General features: G+C 40.1%; 1 protein-coding gene across 1 annotated transcript in view; it reads right to left on the bottom strand.

The window, feature by feature from the left end:
• Nucleotides 1-6,040, bottom strand: part of MCU (mitochondrial calcium uniporter) — a 215,039-nt gene extending 208,999 nt beyond the window's left edge. The window contains exon 1 of the mRNA XM_068547779.1: nucleotides 5,884-6,040. Within this exon, the coding sequence (XP_068403880.1) occupies nucleotides 5,884-6,027 (144 nt within the window). The 5' untranslated portion in view covers nucleotides 6,028-6,040. The remainder of the gene's footprint in view (nucleotides 1-5,883) is intronic.
• Between the last annotated feature and the right edge of the window lie 16,247 nt (nucleotides 6,041-22,287).

Below are 22,287 nucleotides of genomic sequence, written 5' to 3'. Positions count from 1 at the left end.
TCTCAGCTTAATCATTTTTAGAATGAAAAATTTCATAGGAAAAGAACTTCATAGGAAAAGAACTTAATGGGAAAACCAGCAGATGTGTGAGCCATTTTCAGCTCTGCAGTAACTTGCTGGGCTACCAAAGAAAAAGCCACTTTACTGTTCCTGAACTTTTATTTCCTTAACCTTGTCTTGTCGAGCTCTAAATTTTAGGACTCTTTTAAGTACATGTCTTCCATGGTAACATCTTAGTTTTCCTAATAACATGTTGTTCCAGTATTGTATTAATCAGTCAAATAAAGAATAGAGGATTCCCCTATATTGAGTGGTTATCTTGAGATCTTAAAAGGTAATCTTGTCCTTAATCACAGGAAAACAAACAGTAATTTTTTAAAGAAAACCCAAGGTGCACAAAGCTAGAATATAAAAAGAAATAAAAGCAACATCTTAGTAGTTACTCAGACTATGGTATCAACGAAGTGCTACTATAGAAGCCCATGACCACTCCTTGATTTCCCTTTCAAACAGTAGGCAGCCCCAAAACCAAAATTCACATTCAATTTATTGTCTTCAATATACACCATTCTTTTTTTAAAAAATTAATTAATTAATTTTTTGGCTGCATTGGGTCTTCATTGCTGCGCGCCGGCTTTCTCTAGTTGTGGCGGCGAGTGGGGGCTACTCTTTGTTGTGGTGCGCAGGCTTCTCAGTGCGGTGGCTTCCCTTGTTGCGGAGCACGGGCTCTAGGCGCACTGGCTTCAGTAGTTGTGGCACACAGGCTTAGTAGTTGTGGCATGCGGGGTCTAGAGCACAGGCTCAGTAGTTGTGGCACATGGGCTTAGTTGCTGCACGGCATGTGGGATATTCCTGGACCAGGGCTCGAACCCGTGTCCCCTGCATTGGCAGGTGGATTCTTAACCACTGCACCACCAGGGAAATCCAACATACACCATTCTTTTTTTTTTTTTTAAATTTATTTATTATTTATTTATTATTTATTTTTGGCTGTGTTGGGTCTTCGTTTCTGTGCAAGGGTTTTCTCTAGTTGCGGCAAGCGGGGGCCACTCTTCATCGCGCTCCGCCGGCCTCTCACTATCGAGGTCTCTCTTGCTGCGGAGCACAGGCTCCAGACGCGCAGGCTCAGTAGTTGTGGCTCACGGGCCTAGTTGCTCCGCGGCATGTGGGATCTTCCCAGACCAGGGCTCGAACCCGTGTCCCCTGCATTGGCAGGCGGATTCTCAACCACTGCGCCACCAGGGAAGCCCCAACATACACCATTCTTGATGCTGCATTTCTATTTAGATTCCCTCTTAGAGTTCCATAAAGCATAAAATAGAGCCCCTTGAGACTCAGAAAAGTTCAAATCATCAGGATTTGTTGACTAAATCCAAATTTACTCCTTCGACTATTTTATGGGGTTCAAAATAAGCAAGATTTTAAGATAAAGTTTCCATAATAAGTCTGCTCTAAGCATATTTATCCACAACCTTCAAAATCTTAATATTATCGTCAACTAAAACAACAATAAATCTAGACTCTGATTCAAACATATATTCCTAATAATCTGGGTATTCATCATACTTTTGCTTCTTTGGGTAGAAAGTGTGTACCACTGTAGAGCTAATCCAATGTTACCAACTCTCTGCATCAGTCCACCATAAAGAAGTGTAATATACAACCAAAGACAGCACTGGCAATACCAAACTTAAAGCAATAACCCAAATGTACCTAAGCAACAGGTCATTAAACAAGTCAAACCAGGGGGGGAAATAGAGCACACCTTTTCACTGGCAAGCAGACAAAAGGGTGCGTATTCAATTAATGCTTGTCTGAGTGTTATCTATGTACCTAGTACTGCTCTGAAGTCTGTGAGAGACAAAAAGGTAACAAGATACACAATCGCTGCCCAGTAAGATAAGGTACTCACAAATGAAACATTTAGAGAACAAGCCAGTGTCAATCTGTGTCCTGAAAATAATAAGTCCTATCAGCATTCAGAGAAGACAGAATAGAACAATGGAAAGGGATTAAGAGCTAGGAAACACACACATGAAGATTCAGACTAGGATTTCTCCTTGAATCCACCTCCATTTAAAAGAATTTTTATCCCAGATGTCATTAATCACAAACATAACAGAAAAGGCACTTCCCTCAGTTCCCATTAGGTCCGTTTTCTCATCTGTAAAGTGAGGAAGTTAGATTCAAACAGGAGTCAAAAGTCACAGTCTCTCACCTAAAATGAACCTTAGAGGTTAGAGGGGTGGTTAAGACTGAAATTCCGCTACAAAAACTGCACAGACATTTAATATGGGTATATGAGACACTGGCTTAAGTACAGTGGAGTATTTGTACTGGGTGGATCTGGCAAAGTAAGACTTAGCCAGATCATGAGGAGCCCAATTAAAGAACTGGGACTTACCTCTGTGTCAGGCAATGTAACCTCTGTTAAAACTTTCAGGTTAAACTGAAATGACAACACTGCCAAAGAACTACAATGTGTAAAGTAAAAAGGGACAGCCACAATCTATAACAGTATAATGACAGACTTAAGTAAGAGATTTAGCAATTCAGCATAGCCGTTGACCACTAGGAAATGCCAACAGTCAGGCTGTCATAATCAGAGATGAGACAGTTTGATTTAGCAAAGGAATTACACAGCTCACAATAAAGGCAGTACCCCTCAAAGAATCATCCTTGAAAATAGTCACCTTCACTAACCACACAGAAAAGCATGTAACAAACATTTTACATCAGACTCAGTTACAGTCACAAGCTGGGAAGCAATAACAGGCTCTTCACATAGGAAAGGAAAAATTACACTAGATGGTGCTACAAATACTGAATAAGCCCCTGCACCTTTTCTCCTATTTACTCAGTTGAATGATGTTTTAATTGGGGGGTGGAGGGGGGGGTACAAGCTATGTTTTATTACTTTGCAATCACATTTACCTATATTAGTTGAACTGTATTGCTCTGGACTTGTTCTTCAAACTTGGAAAAAATGAATTTCAAAAAACATACCTCTCAAGCAAAAAATTAACCAGTACTATAATTGGTTATGTCCCCCTGGCTCTAATTTACCATACCTACTACAGCAGAACAAAAGTGGCACAAGCAGGACCTGTGATCTAGTCCGACACAGAGTGCCATCTGCTGCACATACACAGGATGTCACCTATGCAAGATTCAACCTTAGTGTCTCTCAGGGACCTTTATAAGAGCCAGTGGTTTGTTCCTATATTGCCTAATACATGTGCCTCAAACCAACATAGGAGAATTCTCATTCATGGGGTTTTGAAATACCAGTACTTTCATAACAAACAATAGTAAGTTTTATAAGGGAGGAGAAAGATGTGAAGGAGCAATTGCACTTTACAATAAAAAGAACACAATAAGGGGGTCAGAATATCTGGAGTGGGTGGGAGTCCTAAAACTGTTGTATATTCATCGTGTAATCCTGGCCAAGTCTCTCCCTTTCTGGGTCTTAATTTCAAGCATAAAATGTCAACAGTTAAACAAATCTCTAAGAGATACCTTTCAAATTGAGTCTTGCGAGGAATCATAGAATAACAGATGGAGACAGCTAAATACATGATAGCTTCGGAGCAATCGTAGAAAAAGAAAAAAACTGTTTACATATTTTAAATAATCAGGCACAACTTTTTTCAAAATCTTACAATTGTAAGTTCATTTGCAAGTCACCATGCTTATAACACTTCTGCCCTTCAGAAATAACACTTCATTTTAGCTGTGCTTTCACCTCAAATTCAGCACATCACTTTTATCCACCCCAGAATAGCACAGAAAAACACTTTCATGAAGTACCCGCACAAGGAAGGCACTCACAGACTGACAGATTCACACAGTGGAAAATATAAAAGGCACTAATTTCAAAATGCTAAATGAATACCACACCCAAATAGTCTTAAAAACAAACTGTGAAGTCAGAAGATGTATTATCAAAATACAGAGATAAAGACAACTTGGGAAATCTTTAAATAGTTTGAGGGGGAGGGGAATGCAATCAGATTTTTGGATTGCCTTATGTTTTGTTTTGTTTTGTTTTTTAAAGACAGTCAGATGTTTCTATTTATTTATTTATGGCTGTGTTGTGTCTTCGTTTCTGTGCAAGGGCTTTCTCTAGTTGTGGCAAGCGGGGGCCACTCTTCATCGCGGTGCGCGGGCCTCTCACTATCGCGGCCTCTCTTGTTGCGGAGCACAGGCTCCAGACGCGCAGGCTCAGCAATTGTGGCTCACGGGCCCAGTTGCTCTGCGGCATGTGGGATCCTCCCAGATCAAGGCTCGAACCCGTGTCCCCTGCATTGGCAGGCAGATTCTCAACCACTGTGCCACAAGGAAAGCCCTCTGCCTTATGTTTTTAAGAGAACAAAACACATAACTGGAGACTATGAAACATGCAAATCTAAACTGAACTGTGGAAAGCTCGGCTCTCACCCAAAAGCTTCAGCAAAGCAATATGTCAGTATGCCAAAATGAAGAAGTACAGTTTTCTCATAAGAACGAGGATAGGGTCCATACCTATGACTAATAATAACAATACCATCTTGCATTTAAAGAGCATTAGTTCTTTTCACTGCTCTTTCAGACACTTAATTTTATGCTGTCATCAGTCTTGGGGTATCCTCTGAAAAGCTCCAGTTCAGTTTCCCCTCAAGAGCTATGTGATCAGAACAAGACAGGTGGGTGTATTTGTTGAGAGCTGAAGATCCTAGTTTCTGCTATCAGGCTGTCTGCAGTGATTCTCTTATTACCACACCATACAACTTAGCCCTAGGAAATGAAACCTACACTCTTTCTCTTGGAGTTGGCCAGAGACCAACAGTATGGGTCTAGAAAGTCCAAGGGAAGAGAACCTGCTGACTTGTTAGGTCAAGAACCCCATGCATGCCAAGTTGATCTCTTGCAACTGAAAAAGAAACACACACACACACACACACACACACACACACACACACACACACACACACACACACACACCCCCACACACACACACACACACACACACACCCAAGGCTGTTCAAATAGAAACTCCTGTGCGTTGCCAGCCAATGAAAGCCAGCAATAACTGGTTAATACAACCACCAAATCCCTGCCGCTGTGAACAACTTGTCATATTCTCTTCCCCTCTGCCTGCTGCCCACCTTCCTTCTTCAGGCACACGTGAACAAGCTTATAAACCAGCCCTCCAAAAGGACCACCGAGGACCTTTAAGGAACTAAGAGGTTGGAGCTTGCCTTCTGAAGCAATGCAGCATCCATCGCAAGGGTGCTGTTCCCCATGCCCACACGCAGGAAGTCACATAGGGGGATAAAGTTTGATTTTCCGTCTTGCCCTTTCCCAGAGGGTCGAGAAGAGAACTAGGGAGCGGCCCCGCTGGGGTCCTGGGTTGCCCTCCGGGGGACAGTTCCCAGCAGTATGGCACTGCCACTCTCCTGACACATACACAAGGCAGCCGCGGCAACTCAGGACACCCCAACCCGCCTGGAGGAGGAGGGAAAGGGGACAACTTGAACGGGGCTCAGTTCGAGAGCAATGGGGCAGAGCTGTTAAGTAAAAAGGAGGGAGGGACCGAGATCGGGGGCGGGTCAGAGAGAGGTTCAAGTCCCGTCCCTTCCCCGCCCTGGTGTCCCCGGTCCTCCGGGAACATCCCTGCCGTCGCCCCTCCTCCCCCTCCTCTCGGCTTCCTCCGCCCTGCCTTTTTTCCTGGTTGCAGCCGCAGGCGCCTGAAGGGCACGGAGGCTCCTCGGTGCCCGGCAACCTCGGGAGTGGCCGCGAGTTGAGGTAACTCGCCCGCTGCCCCGGAGGCCTGCCCGCCGGCGGATCCCACACGCCAGCGCCGCCCCGCCCTCCCCGGAGCCCTCGGGCGCGCTCGCTCACCGTCCGGTGGTGCTGCTGCTGCCGGTGGCGGCTGACGCCCAACGCGGGGAAGCAGCCCACAGTCAGCGCTCCGCAGCCGCCGGCGCCTCCGCCGCCTCGGGAGGAGAGGAGCAGCAGGAGCGATCTACCTGCGGCGGCCGCCATCTCTCAACTGGAAACGGCGCCGACCCAGGCAGCGCAGCGGACGGCCGGGGCGGAGCTAAGACCCGCCACTCACCGGCTCCGGTCCAACTGTCGCCCTTGACTGAGTTGATGAGGCGGGGCTTCTTGCAAGGCCCAATCGACAGGCGGGAGAACCACACTAGATAGAGACTGCCTGTCACTTCCAGAGTTACCTATTGTGGGACATAGTCAATTACGGGCAAATTCTAGGGAACCGGTAATTGGCACCCGAGCCCCTCAGAATAGCAGCAATAGAGATGGCATATTCGATTCGGCTAATCCTCACCAAAGATACAGCTAAGATAAGGGTAACTGGGGAAATGGATATTTGTACAAAGCTCTGTGCTTCGTGTTTTAAGTTGGCAAAATAGACACCAAATTAGTAATCATTAGCTAGGTATGTTGGAACTCCCAACGACACGCCCAGAGTTATCATTCATAACTAATGGTATTTGGATATGCTGCAATTATCCCATCATGGAGTGATCTAATGAGTACAGGAGGGGTAGAATGATTATGATACCAAAGTCCCAGAATGAGTACATGTTATCAAAGTGAATTAACAGACCTGTATACATTTCAGATACTCAGTTCACTTTTACAGCACCTTTATACTTATATTCTTACACTCTCCAGAAGCAACACTCTATTTTCTTACCACTTTTGACCTTATGTGCACTTATTAAACTATAGAAACAGAGCATGCTGATAATGTAATAAAAATCACGTACAGGTTACCTTAATGAATTTTCATAATTTAGCTAAATTAGCCATTAGAATACACTTTGGAATAACCCTTTCTCTTGAAAAATCCTTCCACAGAGACAAGCTCATAATGACAGCTCACTGAAGACTGAAAGAAAGGAGATTTGAGGTTCCTGAATTTCCTCAGAAGAGGATTTCCTTGCTGTCTGCTTATTGTTATGAGCTAGTTAATTCTCACACCTCCTTTTAAAATCTGGAGCAGGAAAACAGTTTGGTAAGCAAATAAAAGTATTATCCTAAATTTTGGGAAACATCTTTCTAGTGTAGCCTAAGGTGATAAATTTAAAACAAAACAACAGGCACACAATTTTATTGTATTACTTATTCTAATAATATTCTTTCAAGTTTGACTGAAATGTTACTTTTTTGGCCAAGAATAGGTAAATAATGAAGTGGAGCTTTTAGTTTGTTTAATCCTTCCACCCACCCCAGAACTGTAAGATGATTGGCTTCTCCAGGTGAGACACTCAAACCACTCACCCAAAAGGCATTTATTGCTCAACGGTGGAACATGAGAGCTCAGGAATGAGATAAGCCCCCCATTCAACAGCTGCACACACTACTCCCCCTAGTTGGAAATCTGTGACATTCCTGGGGTAACTTCACTTACAATCATTTTCCACTCATCTATATTTATCCCATCTGCATTTTATGTATTTACCCATGCTCTGCCATTTCCCCTTCTCTCTTGTCCCTTTACACCTTCTTACTAGTATTACCACGGGTTTTAGTTTTGTTTTTACTTTCTGTCTTCGCAAATCTGGCTATGAATCAGTATTGTGCCCTCCACTCCATCTTACACTTTGAAAAGTTCTACTGGAATTGCCTTTCCCCTATTTATCAAAATATGAAAATGAGACATGCATCCTGCATTACTGAGATTTAGTTCTGTGGATTTGCAAAAGAACCACGATAGTTTTTTTTTTTTTCAAGTGCATATATCTGAAACTGGAGGGATTACCAAAAGCTTTCTCTTTATTTACCAAAATGTGTCATCTTTTATCTACCAAGATGATACCATTGATTAACCACAGGTAGGCTGCGTATTTTGAGGATCCACTGACTAAACTGAGTTCTAATAATCCAGGGATAGAAATTAATCTAAACAAATGTCAATTATCTCTTCACAGAGAAAACCTTTCCACAGCTGCAAAGGACATATCTCATACCAGCTGGTTGGCTAGGCCAAATAAGGAGAAAATGTAGATAGCTCAATAGAAAGTCATCCTCTAGACAGATAGTGGTTTCTGGAAGAATAAACAAAACAAAAAACAAAAAAAAAGTTACCTCTGGGAAATTTTAAGGGGTAGCTATCCTTTTGAATGGTTTAACTTTTTCCCATCTGCATGTTATTTTTATTATTACAAAAATATGTTCAGTGAAACCTACATGACTGCAGAATTGTTTTCTGTGCCAATCCTTAAAACAGGTTGATCTTTTCTTTTAGCTAAAACTAATCAGAACAGATTTTCTGGAGCGTGAAACTCTAACTAGATTCCCTACTAAAATGTACACTAAAGTCAGCTCCAAAGTATGACTCAACTCAATGGAGTATTTGCCTAAGCATTCCAGAATAGCCAGGGTAGGTGACACACACAGTTTATTGACATGAACAAGAAAACATGAAAGGGATCTGCTTAGAGATCTGGGGGCTATGTTTCATGGTTTACTGATAATATGAGTTATTCAAGTGAAATCAGCAATTCTTAAAGATCAAAAAAAGTATGTGAAGGAGAGGGAGAAGAAAGGGGTTTTAGCCTTTAAATAAGTATCATAAACCGCAGCTTAGATCTGTTTTCTGGTGATTTGGCTTCACTATTTTTCCAGATGTCATTATTCCTATTTTTTATACCTACCCATCTGTAGAAGGACTCAAATACTCAAACCCCACAACATAGCTTTTCCTGGCTATAGCAATATCTGGTCTGACTTCATCAAACACATACACACATTTTTTTTCCTTCCTTATTTTTGTTTTTCTCCTTTTCTTCCCCCTTTAATAGAGACTGCAACCTCACACTGGATCATTTACATGCTTTATATACATAATTTACATAAATATGTTTACATACCTCCTCTTAAAACTTTTGTGTGGCAAGAATTTCATGCCCCGGCCTCCAAAGGATGACTGACTCCATATTCATTTATAACTTAGTGACCCTAATCTAACATTCTTTTAGGTCAGAAACATCCTGCAAGTTTATTTATTTATTTATTTATGTCTGTCAAGCAAACAACACCGGGAAAACATTGAGTTGAGGAGGGCAGGGCTTGTTCAAATATGACTGTCTTTGTTCATATTTCTCAGGATCTGAGAGGTTGGCAGCTAAGTTTCACACTGTCCTTTTTAATCGATTCTTTTTAAAATAAATTTATTTATTTATTTTTGGCTGCGTTTGGGTCTTCATTGCTGCACGCGGGCTTTCTCTAGTTGCGGAAAGCGGGGGCTACTCTTCGTTGTGGAGCTCGGGCTTCTCATTGCAGTGGCTTCTCTTGTTGCGGAGCACGGGCTCTAGGTGCGCGGACTTCAGTAGTTGTGGCACGCGGGCTCAGTAGTTGTGGCTCACGGGCTCTAAAATGCACGCTCAGTAGTTGTGGCACACGGGCTTAGTTGCTCCACGGCATGTGGGATCTTCCCAGACCAGGTCTCAAACCCATGTCCACTGCATTGGCAGGCGGATTCTTAACCACTGCACCACTAGGGAAGTCCCTCCCACTGTCCTTTTTGTGTTGTATTGGCCTGTGGCCTCCTATAGCCTTTGCTATTTAGTAGACCTTTGGAGTCAGGAAGTCTTTTGTCTCTATCTGAAGGGATCCAAAGGGGCAAGACACTGATTCTGCACTTGAATAAACCACACCTCCTAAGTGCATAGGAATTCAGCACACATTTTTATGGAACCCAACACTATCCATTCCAGAGTATTCAAAAGTGCCCCCCAAAATCCTAAGAACATTCTCTGACAAGGCTGAATTACAACAAAATTCCAAATTGGTAAAGGGTTCCCCTCTCTCAGGACTCTCCACGTATTTACTACCCATACCCTGAACATGCCCTGACCTTCCAACCTCCAACTCTTTGCTCCTACTGTACCCATAAGTCACCTGTTCTATTCTTCTGAAGACCAGCTTGGCTTCCTCTGAGAGGAAATGCCCAGGTAAAATTAAATTCTCAGAATTTGTTGTTTGACTTTCTATCACAGTACTTTGGTACTTGATGTGACCTGGTCTGACAATGAGGCTGCCACTCCCTTGAGTATCCAACCTATTTGATTAGACTAATCTGCCTCGCTGGGCCACAGTCCCCTTCTTCTCTCACTTTTTATGTGTATTTTCTATCAGAATTATTTATGTTACTATCTTTCTCCTACACAGCTCTTCCAGGTTAGAGTTGCCAATCTGGCAAATTAATTTAAGCTGACTTTTTAGATGATAAGTACTTCTTGGATTGCCTCTTTTACACAACATTTACATTTAGAGGACTCTCCAATGCTAATAGGCAAAATAATTTCACAAAGTATGGCAGGTCTAAGAAAATTATTCTCAGGTGAGATAGTCCATTAATAGTCTTCAAAAATTCATCAAATACCTAGTCACTTCCACCTGCCTATTTCAATGTCAGATACATCTTTATATTATGCTGGGTGTTGCCCAAAGTTCAGCTCCTCTGAAACTGAACTAATTTAGTGTCAAATGCTGTATTCATTATCCATTTCTATGTAATGTATATAATCTTCATCAGTACTTTTATACGTGAACACAAATTCTGGGCTATGGGTTGCACTTGGTGGGAGGCAGAGGGTGGAGGAAACTGTGGGTGTGAGACTGGTCATTGCCAGTTAACAACAGGTGCGAATGCTGCTCTTTAAATTTAGCCACTGCACTTGGCATCTTGTCTCTCAGCCATCACTTACGGCAACCACGGCTGATTTGGAAAGGATCAAGGAAAGGATGACAGAAAGAGTCACGTTTATTAAAAGGCAGAGAGAAACAGTTTTGTTCTCTTTTCTTTAATAAAAACTAGCCTAAGGAATAAAAAGCAGCATGAGACTTGGAAAGTGTAAAGACAGCTTAGAGTGAAAAGGGGAAGAGATAATAATCATTAACAAATTGTTCTTAATTAGGCACTTTAAAATCATTCCAGCTCCCAAAACTTGGGAGCCAAATTATCTCAAATTTGGGTGGAGACTAAGAAAATAATTACTATTAATTGAGAGTTGGGATAAGAGTAGGGGACAAGAACTGAATGAGTATAATTTATTTATTCATTTATTCAATCAGTCAATCAAGAAAAATAAATTGAATGCCTATTATATGCCAGGCAATATGCTAGGAGAAATTTTCCAAAATTCACATTTTCTGCATCATGTATTTCTTTTTCTAAAATGCTCATTTATCCATCCTAACCTTGAAATGGGATCAATTCTTCCCATAACATTTATATATCACTCAAAATTCCTGAAAGATCCCTTGAGTTATCTCAGAGCATCAATATAACATGAATTTGAAACATATTACTAATGTAATAACCACCACACCCAACAACATTACTAGGAAGACATATGAAGAAATTGTAGTTTTTGCTATCAATGTGTAGTAGGGTTCAGTTCTACTTAAATAATTTCTGTTTTACTGCTTAGAGTATAAACAATATTTAGTCTCAGAGCATTTTAAGAAGACATTTCATTCCTATCTTCATGCCTTGCTTTGCTAATATGTATATATTAGTTTGAAACAGGGCCCTTTGGCTTATCCAGCATCAGAGGGAATAACTTGTTCAATAAACTTGTTAAAATTTAAGCAAGGTTTATAGCATTTATAGATGCTACTACTTTAAGGCCCTGAAGCAATTAGACCTATTACCTATTCAATCAAAAACACAATTATTGTCAAGAAGAAAATTTCACAAATACCTCTAGATTATAAACCCAGGAGAGCACGTGAAAGGATCCAAACTCAGAATCCCAAGTTAATTGGGAAATGCCATTTTTATTTATTCCCATGATGTAGAACCCACTTAAGAGGATTTGAGAAAGATTGTAAAGATTTGATGGTTCTTTTAAAATGGACTTTTCTGCTTTCTTATCAATTTTGTATTTTAGAAGGTGAAAAAATATAAACATACACAAAAAACTTCCTGTTTGCCAACATGGGTCCTTCTCCCAGAAATAATCCTGGGAAATGAATGAACTTTTAAATTAAATTTTACATATAGGCCAATTTTTAAAAGTAAAACCCTAGTTAGTCATTTCTGGAATGCATCTTTTAGGATGGTGATTCTTGATCTTTGTTCCATCTTGGCAGATAAATTTTTCACACATGCTCATCACAAATAATAGCTCACTAAAAGCATCTGAATAAATAAGACAAACTTTGGCTTATACAGATTCCAAGTCTGTTAGTTGTAACTACATTGTGCCCAGATGTCTCTGTGTATTAAAGTATCTGAAATATTTCTTAAATATAATAAAAGAGTTTCTTCTGTAACTTCAGCAGTGGCTTTCCCTGAGTTTCAAGAAATTCATTCATTATTTCAATAAATAATGTGATTTGTTGGTTGAGTTGACACAGCTAACAAAATAAAGGCTCTGGTCTCACAGAACTTAGTGTTTAATGATAAGAGATAAGGAAAGCAGGAGAGTATTGTAGGAGGGCATCTAACCCATTTTTGAGGATCTGGGAAGGCATCTCAGGGGAAGTAATATTTGGTGAGATCTGAAAGAGTAGTAGGAGTAAATGCTAAAGAGTCACGAGATGGGAGAGGCAACAGGAGCAGGTTACATAGGACTTTATAAACCCTATTAAGGAATTTTGATTTTACCCAAAGAGCACAGATAAGTCTCAAAGGATTATAGAAATGGGAGACATTAGAGAATAGTTGGAGACTAGAAAGACTAAAGGCAGGGAGACAAATTAGGAGATCTAGGCAAGAAATACCAGTGGCATGTTTTATAGTATTGGCCATAGGGAAAAACAGATTAATTTGAGAGAGACTGTATAAGAAGTTGAATTGAAAAGTATTGGTAATTAGTAGGATATTAGTGGGTGGGAAGGAAGGAGAGTCAAGTGTCAAGGGAGACTTCTAGGTGCCTCACTTGGGCAACTGGGTAGATGCTCATGCCATACACTGAAAGAGGAAACACAGAAAGAAAAGATTTGCTAGGGCAAGATGATGAGTTCAGTTTTGAAAATGTATGTCAGGTGCCTTGAAACATCCCAGCATAAATATTCATCAGACATTTGGTTTTTTGAGTCTAAGACTCATGAAGGACATCTATGCTATAGAAATAGATGTGGGGGTCATCAGCATATAGATAGTTGGTAATTGAAGCCGGATGACCCCACCAAGGATGAGTATGCAGAAGAAAAGAAGATCTAAGAAATTAGTTTCCATTTAATGTGCTTCCATAATATGTGCTTAACAAATATTTGATTTGAGTAAATGAATAAAAACATGTCAATAAAATCTAGAAGGCCTTTTTAATATTTGCACAGGAATTTTTCAGGTGACTGACATTCACTGGCCTCAGATAGTGGCAATGATTGTTTGGTTTTCAAAAATGTTCTGGGCTCCTGAAAAAGTTTTTTAAATCTAATGTAAGATTCTTATTTTATTACAATGACAGTATGTGTAAAGTTCCCAAGCTGAGTTCTAATACTTCAGAAAGAAGCAAACTTACATACTCAGCATAATTCCCTGCACATAATTCATGCTCAATAAACATGTATTTAGGGCTTCCCTGGTGGCGCAGTGGTTGAGAGTCTGCCTGCCAATGTAGGGGACACGGGTTCGAGCCCTGGTCTGGGAAGATCCCACATGCCGCGGAGCAACTAGGCCCGTGAGCCACAATTACTGAGCCTGCGCGTCTGAAGCCTGTGCTCCGCAACAAGAGAGGCCGCGATAATGAGAGGCCCGCGCACCGCGATGAAGAGTGGACCCCACTTGCCACAACTAGAGAAAGCCCTCACACAGAAACGAAGACCCAACACAGCCATAAATAAATTAAAAAAAAAAAAAAATTAAACTTTAAAAAAATAAAAAATAAAAAAAATAAACATGTATTTAAAGAGATTTGTGGAATGAATGAATAAACATGAATGAAATACATATTCCTATCTTCTCACAATAAAGAAAGTTTTTTTAATATAAATTTATTTATTTATTTATTTATTTATGGCTGCGTTGGGTCTTCGTTGCTGCGTGCAGGCTTTCTCTAGTTGCAGTGAGCAGGGGCTACTCTTCATTGCAGTGTGCAGGCTTCTCATTGAGGGGGCTTCTCTGTTGTGGAGCACAGGTTCTAGGTGCGCAGGCTTCAGTAGTTGTGACACGCAGGCTCAGTAGTTGTGGCGCACAGGCTTAGTTTCTCCGCGGCATGTGGGATCTTCCTGGACCAAGGCTTGAAATTGTGTTCCCTGCATTGGCAGGAAGATTCTTAACCACTGTGCCACCAGGGAAGTCCCAAAGAAAGTTATAGTACTTCCACTCCACTACTCTTATATTTGTTGAGGTACTACAATAGGAACAACATAGTAATTCAGTCCCTAGGAACATTTAATCAAAAGAAGCACATCTGAACTATTAAGGCTAACTGGGCATATTGAGAGAGAGCTGGGGTGATATATCCAACAAAGAACTCATGTTCAAAATATATATAGAGCTCTCACAAATCAATAAGAAAAAGGCAGCAACTCAACAGAAAAATGGGCAAAAGACTTGAACAGATAATTCACAAAAGAGGAGATCAAAATAACCAGTAAACGAATGAAAAGGTGTTTGACTTCATTCCCCATGCGGGAAATGCAAATTAAAAACCACAATGCAATAGTACTTCAAGCCCACCAGAATAGTTAAAATGAAAAAGATGAAAAATATCAAGTTCTGGTAAGGCTGTGGTGCAATCTCAACCTCCATTGTTGCTCATGAGAGTTGTAAATTGGTACAACCACTGTACCAGTCACAGTACGTACATTCAGGAAACAGAAACCACACCAGTTACTTGAAAAGAGACAATTTAATATAAAGAATTGTTAGTAAGAGCCTCTTCTCTAAGTTTTAATAATTCTAACCATTTTCCTTTGTTTTCTCAGCCCTAGGGATTGTAGCTGCTTCCTGCAGTTGCTACCTAATGATTTATTCAAGTTTTCTTTTTACCCTTGTTAACATCTTTATATCTAGTTAACAATTATTTATACTAAATTGTCTCTGTTCATGTAACTGGTATAGTTTTTTTCTCCTGATTGATACAGAATTGGTACCAGGAATGATCCAGGAAACAGACCCACAAATATGGGATTTAAGGATTGTTATGATCAAGTCATTGGGCTTGACTACAGTGCTGAGCTCCTTGCCAAAAAGAAACATGATGCTAGTAATCAGTGACATGCAGTATATTCACACAATCAAATTATGACCTATGAGTGAATGTGATTATCTGCCTGCTGAGACAAATGTCTTGGGGGCTCCAAGTGGCTGCTGCATTTTAGCAATGTGGCAATAATGATGACTCCTAGGACTCTCGTGTGGCCGGTGACCCAGAAATCTAAAGGTGTAGGTTCTCATGTTACTGGGAGTAGAGGTACAGCGGCACTGGTTTGAGGATTAAAATTGTACAACTCATATCCTGGTAGCGAGCAATGATCCTCCCACACACAACGGGAGCAGTTCAGACTTAGTGATCTTTCTGGGAAACTATTCTGTGCACATGGGAGGGATAATTGAGCTACTTAATTCAAGACTGGCCAAATTTCTAAAACAAAATTTTCTATTACAAACATAAAAAATAGAGATTGAAAGATGGAAATAGAAAACACCTTAGAAATAATCTAGTCCTATACTCTGACTGGACCAAAAAAAAAAAATTTCTTTTAAGGAGACTCAGAGAAGTGAGTGACTTAGCCAATCAAGAATTAATCTAGTAGCAGAGTTAGGATGAAATATGCCATCACCAACTACTGAGGACTTACTAGGTATCAGGCACTGTGCTGAGTGCTTTCATATGTATTAGCTTATTTAATCCTCTCACTAACATTATGACATAGGTATTAGTATTCCTAATACTAATTAGGATGAGGAACAACAGATGAGGAAATTGAGGTTAAGTGATTTGTCCAAGTTCAGTACCAAAACCCAGGAATGAAGGACTCCAGCTCCTACACTCTTAACCATTAACATAATCTGCCTCTCTGGAAGCCAGCATTATACTACATTGATTTAAGTTCAATATAATACTCTTTAAGCTACAATTTAGCATTGCTTCCGCCACCTGCCCACCGCCAGGCTAATCAGTTTGCAGTGGGAAAAAAAGCAACATAGAAGGTTAGACGTGAAAAAGGGTTTTCTAATTCAGTCTCTTAGTCCACAGTGAAGTCATTGAAGTCTAAGCACGCAACTGACTTCCCCAATGCCAAAAGCTGTTTGGTGGTGAAGGCGGAACTGTGAGCCAAGTTTCCTAACTCTCAAGGCAGTCCTCTTTTCACTATACCACAAAATCTTCCCCTCCCACATTCTCTTCTTTCAGAAGTTGGTATTGGTATAGGGTCCAAAGTTCTTGTTTACTCTTTAATTGGACTGGCTGATATGGGACAGGCAAGGTTGTTCATTAAATGTACAGAGTTTCTACTTCCTGGTCCATATTCAATGCCATCTCCAGATAGACAGCTACTGTGTGCTGTGCTAAAAAGTCGCCTCTGTTTTCAAACTGCTTCTCTACGTTCGTTTTACCTTGATACCTCAAACCCTCACATTGTTTGCTCCTTTGGGTTGGAACACTGGAAAAATACTTTATTAAAATACCAATGGACAGTATAACTAAAGGAAGGTCTTCCTTAGCTGGAAATCGTTTACGTAATTAGTACTCGTCTCTCAGAAGAGTACTGGAGGAGTGGGACTCTGGAAAGACTAGGATTTTCATGGCAGGATCCAATAGCATAGGATGACCTGAGAGGTGTGAGGTAGGTTACAGTGGGAACAGCAGTGACGGGTCGTGACCCTCTGAGGCCACTGAGCACCTGGGGAAGGTGGGAAAGAACTGAAAGTCAGGAAGTGGTTTAGAAAAGGGGTGGAGAATAGAGCATCTTTGTACAAATTAGCAAAAGAGGCCCCTTGCACATCTTGGAGAATGGAGCCCAGACTGGATTTCTACCCTCACTGGCCCCCTCGTACACTGACCGACCAGTTATGACAGACTTGTATAAATCACATCCATCATAATGTTGCTGAGCGGCTGCCCTGCCTGCCACCCCTGCTGTTGCTACTCTTTTCCCAAGATAGCTACAGAAGAACAGAAGAGAAATAACGTTCACAGTGCTGGCCACCGTCCTCAATTTACTGAGCCCCTACTCTTTGTAGTCACTGTCTTCACAAAAAGCTCAGTGAATTAGATATTATTTCCCCAACCTTAACAGATGATAAAAATAATAGCCCAAAGAGTTTAAGTACTTTCCCAAAGGCACATAACTAAGAAATCATTCGAAGAGGCTAAGCATTCTGTGCAGAGCTGAATCAAATTGAGATCTGACTCATGCTTATCTTTGTCTCACTATACCACTCACCTATACAGAAAATTGCTTTCCTAGAATTTGTGTAGTTGTACATTTTCAGTTATGCCAACCCTATTCTTTACTACAAAGCATTGAGCTTCAGTGGTCTAATTTATCACAGGTAAGCACATAGGTTTCTCATTGGTAAGTGGACCATCTGGCAGGCAGCATGTGGAAGCAGACCCTTTGGCAAGGTGATAAGAAGGTTAATTAAGTCTAGATTTTAGAGTATTTTTTAACCTGAAGGAAAGAAATATTGTTAGCGATAATATTGAGTACTAGTTATTTGCAAGGTTTTGGGCTGTGTTCTACATAAAAACTACATTATAACTTCTTGTTTAATCTTCACAATATCCCTATGAGGAAAATACTATACTAGCCCCCATTTTTCAGATGAGAAAATTGTGACATTGAGAAGTAACTTGCTAAAGATCCCCTGGCTGGTAAGTAGTGAGGCCAAGATCTAGGATATCTGACACCAGAGTCCACACACTTAACTTATTCCACTATACTACCTCTCCTGGTATGGAATAGTTCAGGACGTGGTCTCAGAGTAAATCCTATAGAAACTTAGACTATTAGCTCCAAAGTAATCACTCTGAGCCCACCGAGAGTAGCATCATGATAAAAATACAAATAAAAAAGAGATTTGATGTTTTTAAAATAATTTCTTTGCTACATTAATTTCTTTGTTATGTTTTAGTGTACTAGATAGTCAGCACCTTCGGGGAAAATGCCATGTCCTTGATTTTTTTCTGTTTCCTTCACTCACTTAATCATTACTGAATGATATTGAGCTTTTGCTATGGAGAAGGCACTACAGTGCCTAATACTGAGGTTGGTGTATAATGGAGAACATTCAAATATTTATTTGGTTTATTGATTGGTTAGAGAAGGCAGAGGCTTTACCTCAAGTTCTCTAGGTATAGTCCCATAGGAATTAATAATTAATGATTTTGATAATTTTATCACCAAATCACTGAGACAACATTTCACTGGGTAGGGGTTGAGTTAGAATCTATGTTTCATGTGACAACTTGTGAATTGGTGGTAGTCAGAAAATGCTCAATAATTATAACCTTTCTAGGGAGTAAGTAAATTGAAAATAATACTTGCTTGCCTTTTCCTCTAAAATTTAAAGGCTCTCTGATATGTTAGCCTGCAGTAATATCAAAAGTTTGTAGCTCAGTTTATCCACTAGGGTCCTCTACCTTGTTTTAGAAAGTATAGGAAATCCTTTATTTATAGCAAGTCAACTCACAGTTCTCACTTCAGGACTCTGCCTGCAACCGTCAAGTTCGACTTACAGTAGTACCCTTGGCGAACCCAAAACAAACAGGCATATGGTGCCCAGCACTTTTGAGGAAATGCATTTCTACCATATTGCAACAAAAATACCCACAATCTGATATCTAATGTCTACACTTTGCTGAAGAAATATACAACAAGAAAAATAGGGATGCAAAACAAATATTCTTGAATCTATTTCTCAAAAAGCCATTGAGTAGCCTAAAGGTTACCTAGACATTGCCTTAAAGGTAAAAATTAAAGTATTGCCATGGCCTTCTGTGACATAGTAGAAAGGGTATTAGAAGTGATTTTGGAGATCTAGATTCTAAACCCACGTCTAACTACTATGCAATCTGTGTGACCTTGGGCAAAATACTTAACATCTGCTTCCTTATCTGTAAAACAACATTCTCCTCTCTGGGTTGTTGTAAAGGTTAAAAATAATAATAATGTACATAAAGCTATGTGGCACCTTTAAAAATATCAGTTTAATCAAAACCAGAAATTTTATGTTAAAGATGTTTCTCTTTTTTTTCCTTCTTTTTTATACAGCAGAAAAACCAACACAAGTTTAATAACATATATATGCCCTGTATATATGAGAGATACCCAGGGAAACTAATGTTTCTTCATCCACTAAATTGTTGTCAAAAACTAGGAAAAGAATTATGGAAGATAATAAAGTCTTTGTTCATTTGTCCCCCACCTTTCTGGAGTTCTGATTTATATGAGGAGTTTCACCACTGAGGAAGTCTACATGAGATTTATATCTCTTCCAGCAGGGCAAAATGCCCATGCCCTTGAAAATACATGAGAAGAGTACCACGTGTCAGCTTATATAATAAGAACTCAGCTCACTATAGTGTATCTCTTAGAACATTTTTCATTCGGTGAAGTGTTCTGTTTTGTTATTGAGGTGTAGTTGATTTACAATATTAGTTTCAATATTAGGTATATGACATTCTAGAGTTATTATAAAAGTTAAAGTTTAAAGTTATTATAAAATATTGGCTATGTTCCCTGTTCTATACAATATATCCTTGCAGCTTATTTATTTTATCCATAGTAGTTTGTACCTTATAATCCCCTACCCCTATCTTGCCCCTTCCCCTTCTCTCTCCCCACTGGCAGCCACTAGCTTGTTCTCTATATCTGTGAGTCTGTTTCTGTTTTGTTATATTCATTCATTTGTTTTATTTTTTAGATTACACATATAAGTAATAACATACAGTATTTGTCTTTCTCTGACTTATTTCACTAAACATAATACCCTCTAGGTCCAACCATGTTGTTGCAAAGGGCAAAATTTCATTCTTTTTATGGCTGAGAAGTATTCCATTGTATGTATATTCCACATCTTCTTTATCCATTCTTCTGTTGATGCAACTTAGGTCACCACCGTATCTGGGCTATTGTAAATAATGCTGCTATGAACATTGGGGTGCATGTATCTTTTCGAATTAGTGTTTTTGTTTTCTTTGGATATATTCCCAGGAGTGGAATTGCTGGATCATATGGTAGTTCTATTTTAGTTTTTTGAGGAACCTCCATACTATTTTCCACCAATTTACATTCCCATTTTCTCCACAAGGGTTCCATTTTCTCCACATCCTCACTAACATTTGTTACTTGCGGTCTTTTTCTTTTTTTAAAATTTATTTATTTTTGGCTGGATTGGGTCTTTATTGCTGCGCGCGGGCTGTCTCTAGTTGCGGCGAGTGGGGGCTAGTCTTGGTTGTGGTGCACAGGCTTCTCATTGCAGTGGCTTCTCTTGCTGTGGAGCACGGGCTCTAGGTGCACAGGCTCAGTCGTTGTGGCATGCGGGCCCTAGAGCGCAGACTCAGTAGTTGTTGCACACGGGCTTAATTGTTCCTCAGCATGTGGGATCTTCCCGGACCAGGGATCGAACCTGTGTCCCCTGCATCAGCAGGTGAATTCGCAACCACTGTGCCACCAGGAAGTCCCATTTGTGGTCTTTTGGATGACAGCCATTCTGACAGGAATGAGGTGATACCTCATTGTGGTTTTGATTTGCATTTCTCTAATAATTAGCAATGTTGAGCATCTTTTCATGTGCCTGTTGGCTATCTGTATGTCTTCTTTGGAAAAATGTCTATTCAGGTCTTCTGTCCATTTTTTAAATAGGTTGTTTGTTTTTTTGATATAGAGTTATATGAGCTGTTTACGTATTTTGGATATTAACCCCTTTTCAGCCACATTATTTGCAAATATTTTCTCACATTCTGTAGGTTTTATCAATGGTTTCCTTTGTTGTGCAAAAGCTTTTAAGTTTAATTAGGTCCCATTTGTTTACTTTTGCTTTTGCCTTAGGAGACAGATCCGAAAAATGTTGCTATGATTTATGTCAAAGACTATTCTGCCTAGGTTTTCTTCTAGGAGTTTTATGGTTTCCCATTTTACATTTAGATCTTTAATCCATTTTGAGTTTATTTTATTTTTTATTTTTTTTATAAATTTATTTATTTATTTACTTATTTTTGTCTGTGTTGGGTCTTCGTTGCAGTGCATGGGCTTCTCATTGCAGTGGCTTCCCTTGTTGCTGAGCACAGGCTCTAGGCACACGGGCTTGAATGGTTGTGGCACGTGGGCTCAGTAGTTGTGGTGCACGGGCTTAGTTGCTCCGTGGCATGTGGGATCTTCCTGGACCAGGGCTTGAACCCATGTCCCCTGCATTGGCAGGCAGATTCTTAACCACTGTGCCACCAGGGAAGCCCATTTTGAGTTTATTTTTGTATATGGTACAAGAAAATGTTCTAATTTCATTCTTTCATGTAGCTGTTCAGTTTTCCTGGCACCACTTATTGAAGAGACTGTGTTTTTCCCCATTGTATATTTTTGCCTTCTTTGCCACAGATTAATAGACCCTATGTGCCTGGGTTTATTTCTGGGCTGTCTATTCTGTTCCTTTGATTTATGTATCTGCTTTTATGCCTGCACCATACTGTTTTGATTACTGTAGCTTTGTAGTACAGTCTGCAATCAGGGGGCATGATACCTCCAGCTCTGTTCTTCTTTCCCAAGATTGCTTTTGTTATCTGGGGTCTAGTGAAAAGTTTCTTGATTTCTGAATTATGACTGGTCTCATTCATCTGAATCTACCAAGTTAAGCAATAGATTTCCTAAATGTAAGACAAAAGATGACCCTCCCCCCTTTCTCTTCTATATTTTCTTCTCCTCCTCTGGCCTATTCTCAGACTGACACAATGGACTAGCCAACCCATTGAAAACCTGAGCTCTCTAGCTTGCTGATTCACACCGTCTTTAAGCAAAGAGATAATTATTTTTAATGTGTAATGTCTTTTTTTCTGGTTCCTAATGAGCTTCAGTCAACCAAGGTCCTTTTTCACATTACACAAATAAACGCTTAAATAACAGAAGAAATATGACAACGTCCAAAAAGAATTTCAATTTGAGATTGTTTTCCTTTAGAGATTGTTGAAATATGAATTATTCTGTCCACCTATAATGAAAAGTTAACTGAACTGACACTGGTTAACCTCTAACAGCATTACGCTGCCACTTTTTGATGAAGTCCAGTAACTTAGTCCTGCAGCTTAACAGCAGGATCAGTGGGCAGAGAGTTAGAAGACTTGGACTCTATTTTCATTTCTAGCTCTGGCTCATTACCAT

The sequence above is a fragment of the Eschrichtius robustus genome, chromosome 7, assembly GCF_028021215.1.
Source record: "Eschrichtius robustus isolate mEscRob2 chromosome 7, mEscRob2.pri, whole genome shotgun sequence".
Classification (NCBI taxonomy): domain Eukaryota; kingdom Metazoa; phylum Chordata; class Mammalia; order Artiodactyla; family Eschrichtiidae; genus Eschrichtius; species Eschrichtius robustus.
The sequence above is the reverse complement of the archived record's forward strand: the minus strand, read 5'-3'. Positions and strand labels throughout refer to the sequence as shown.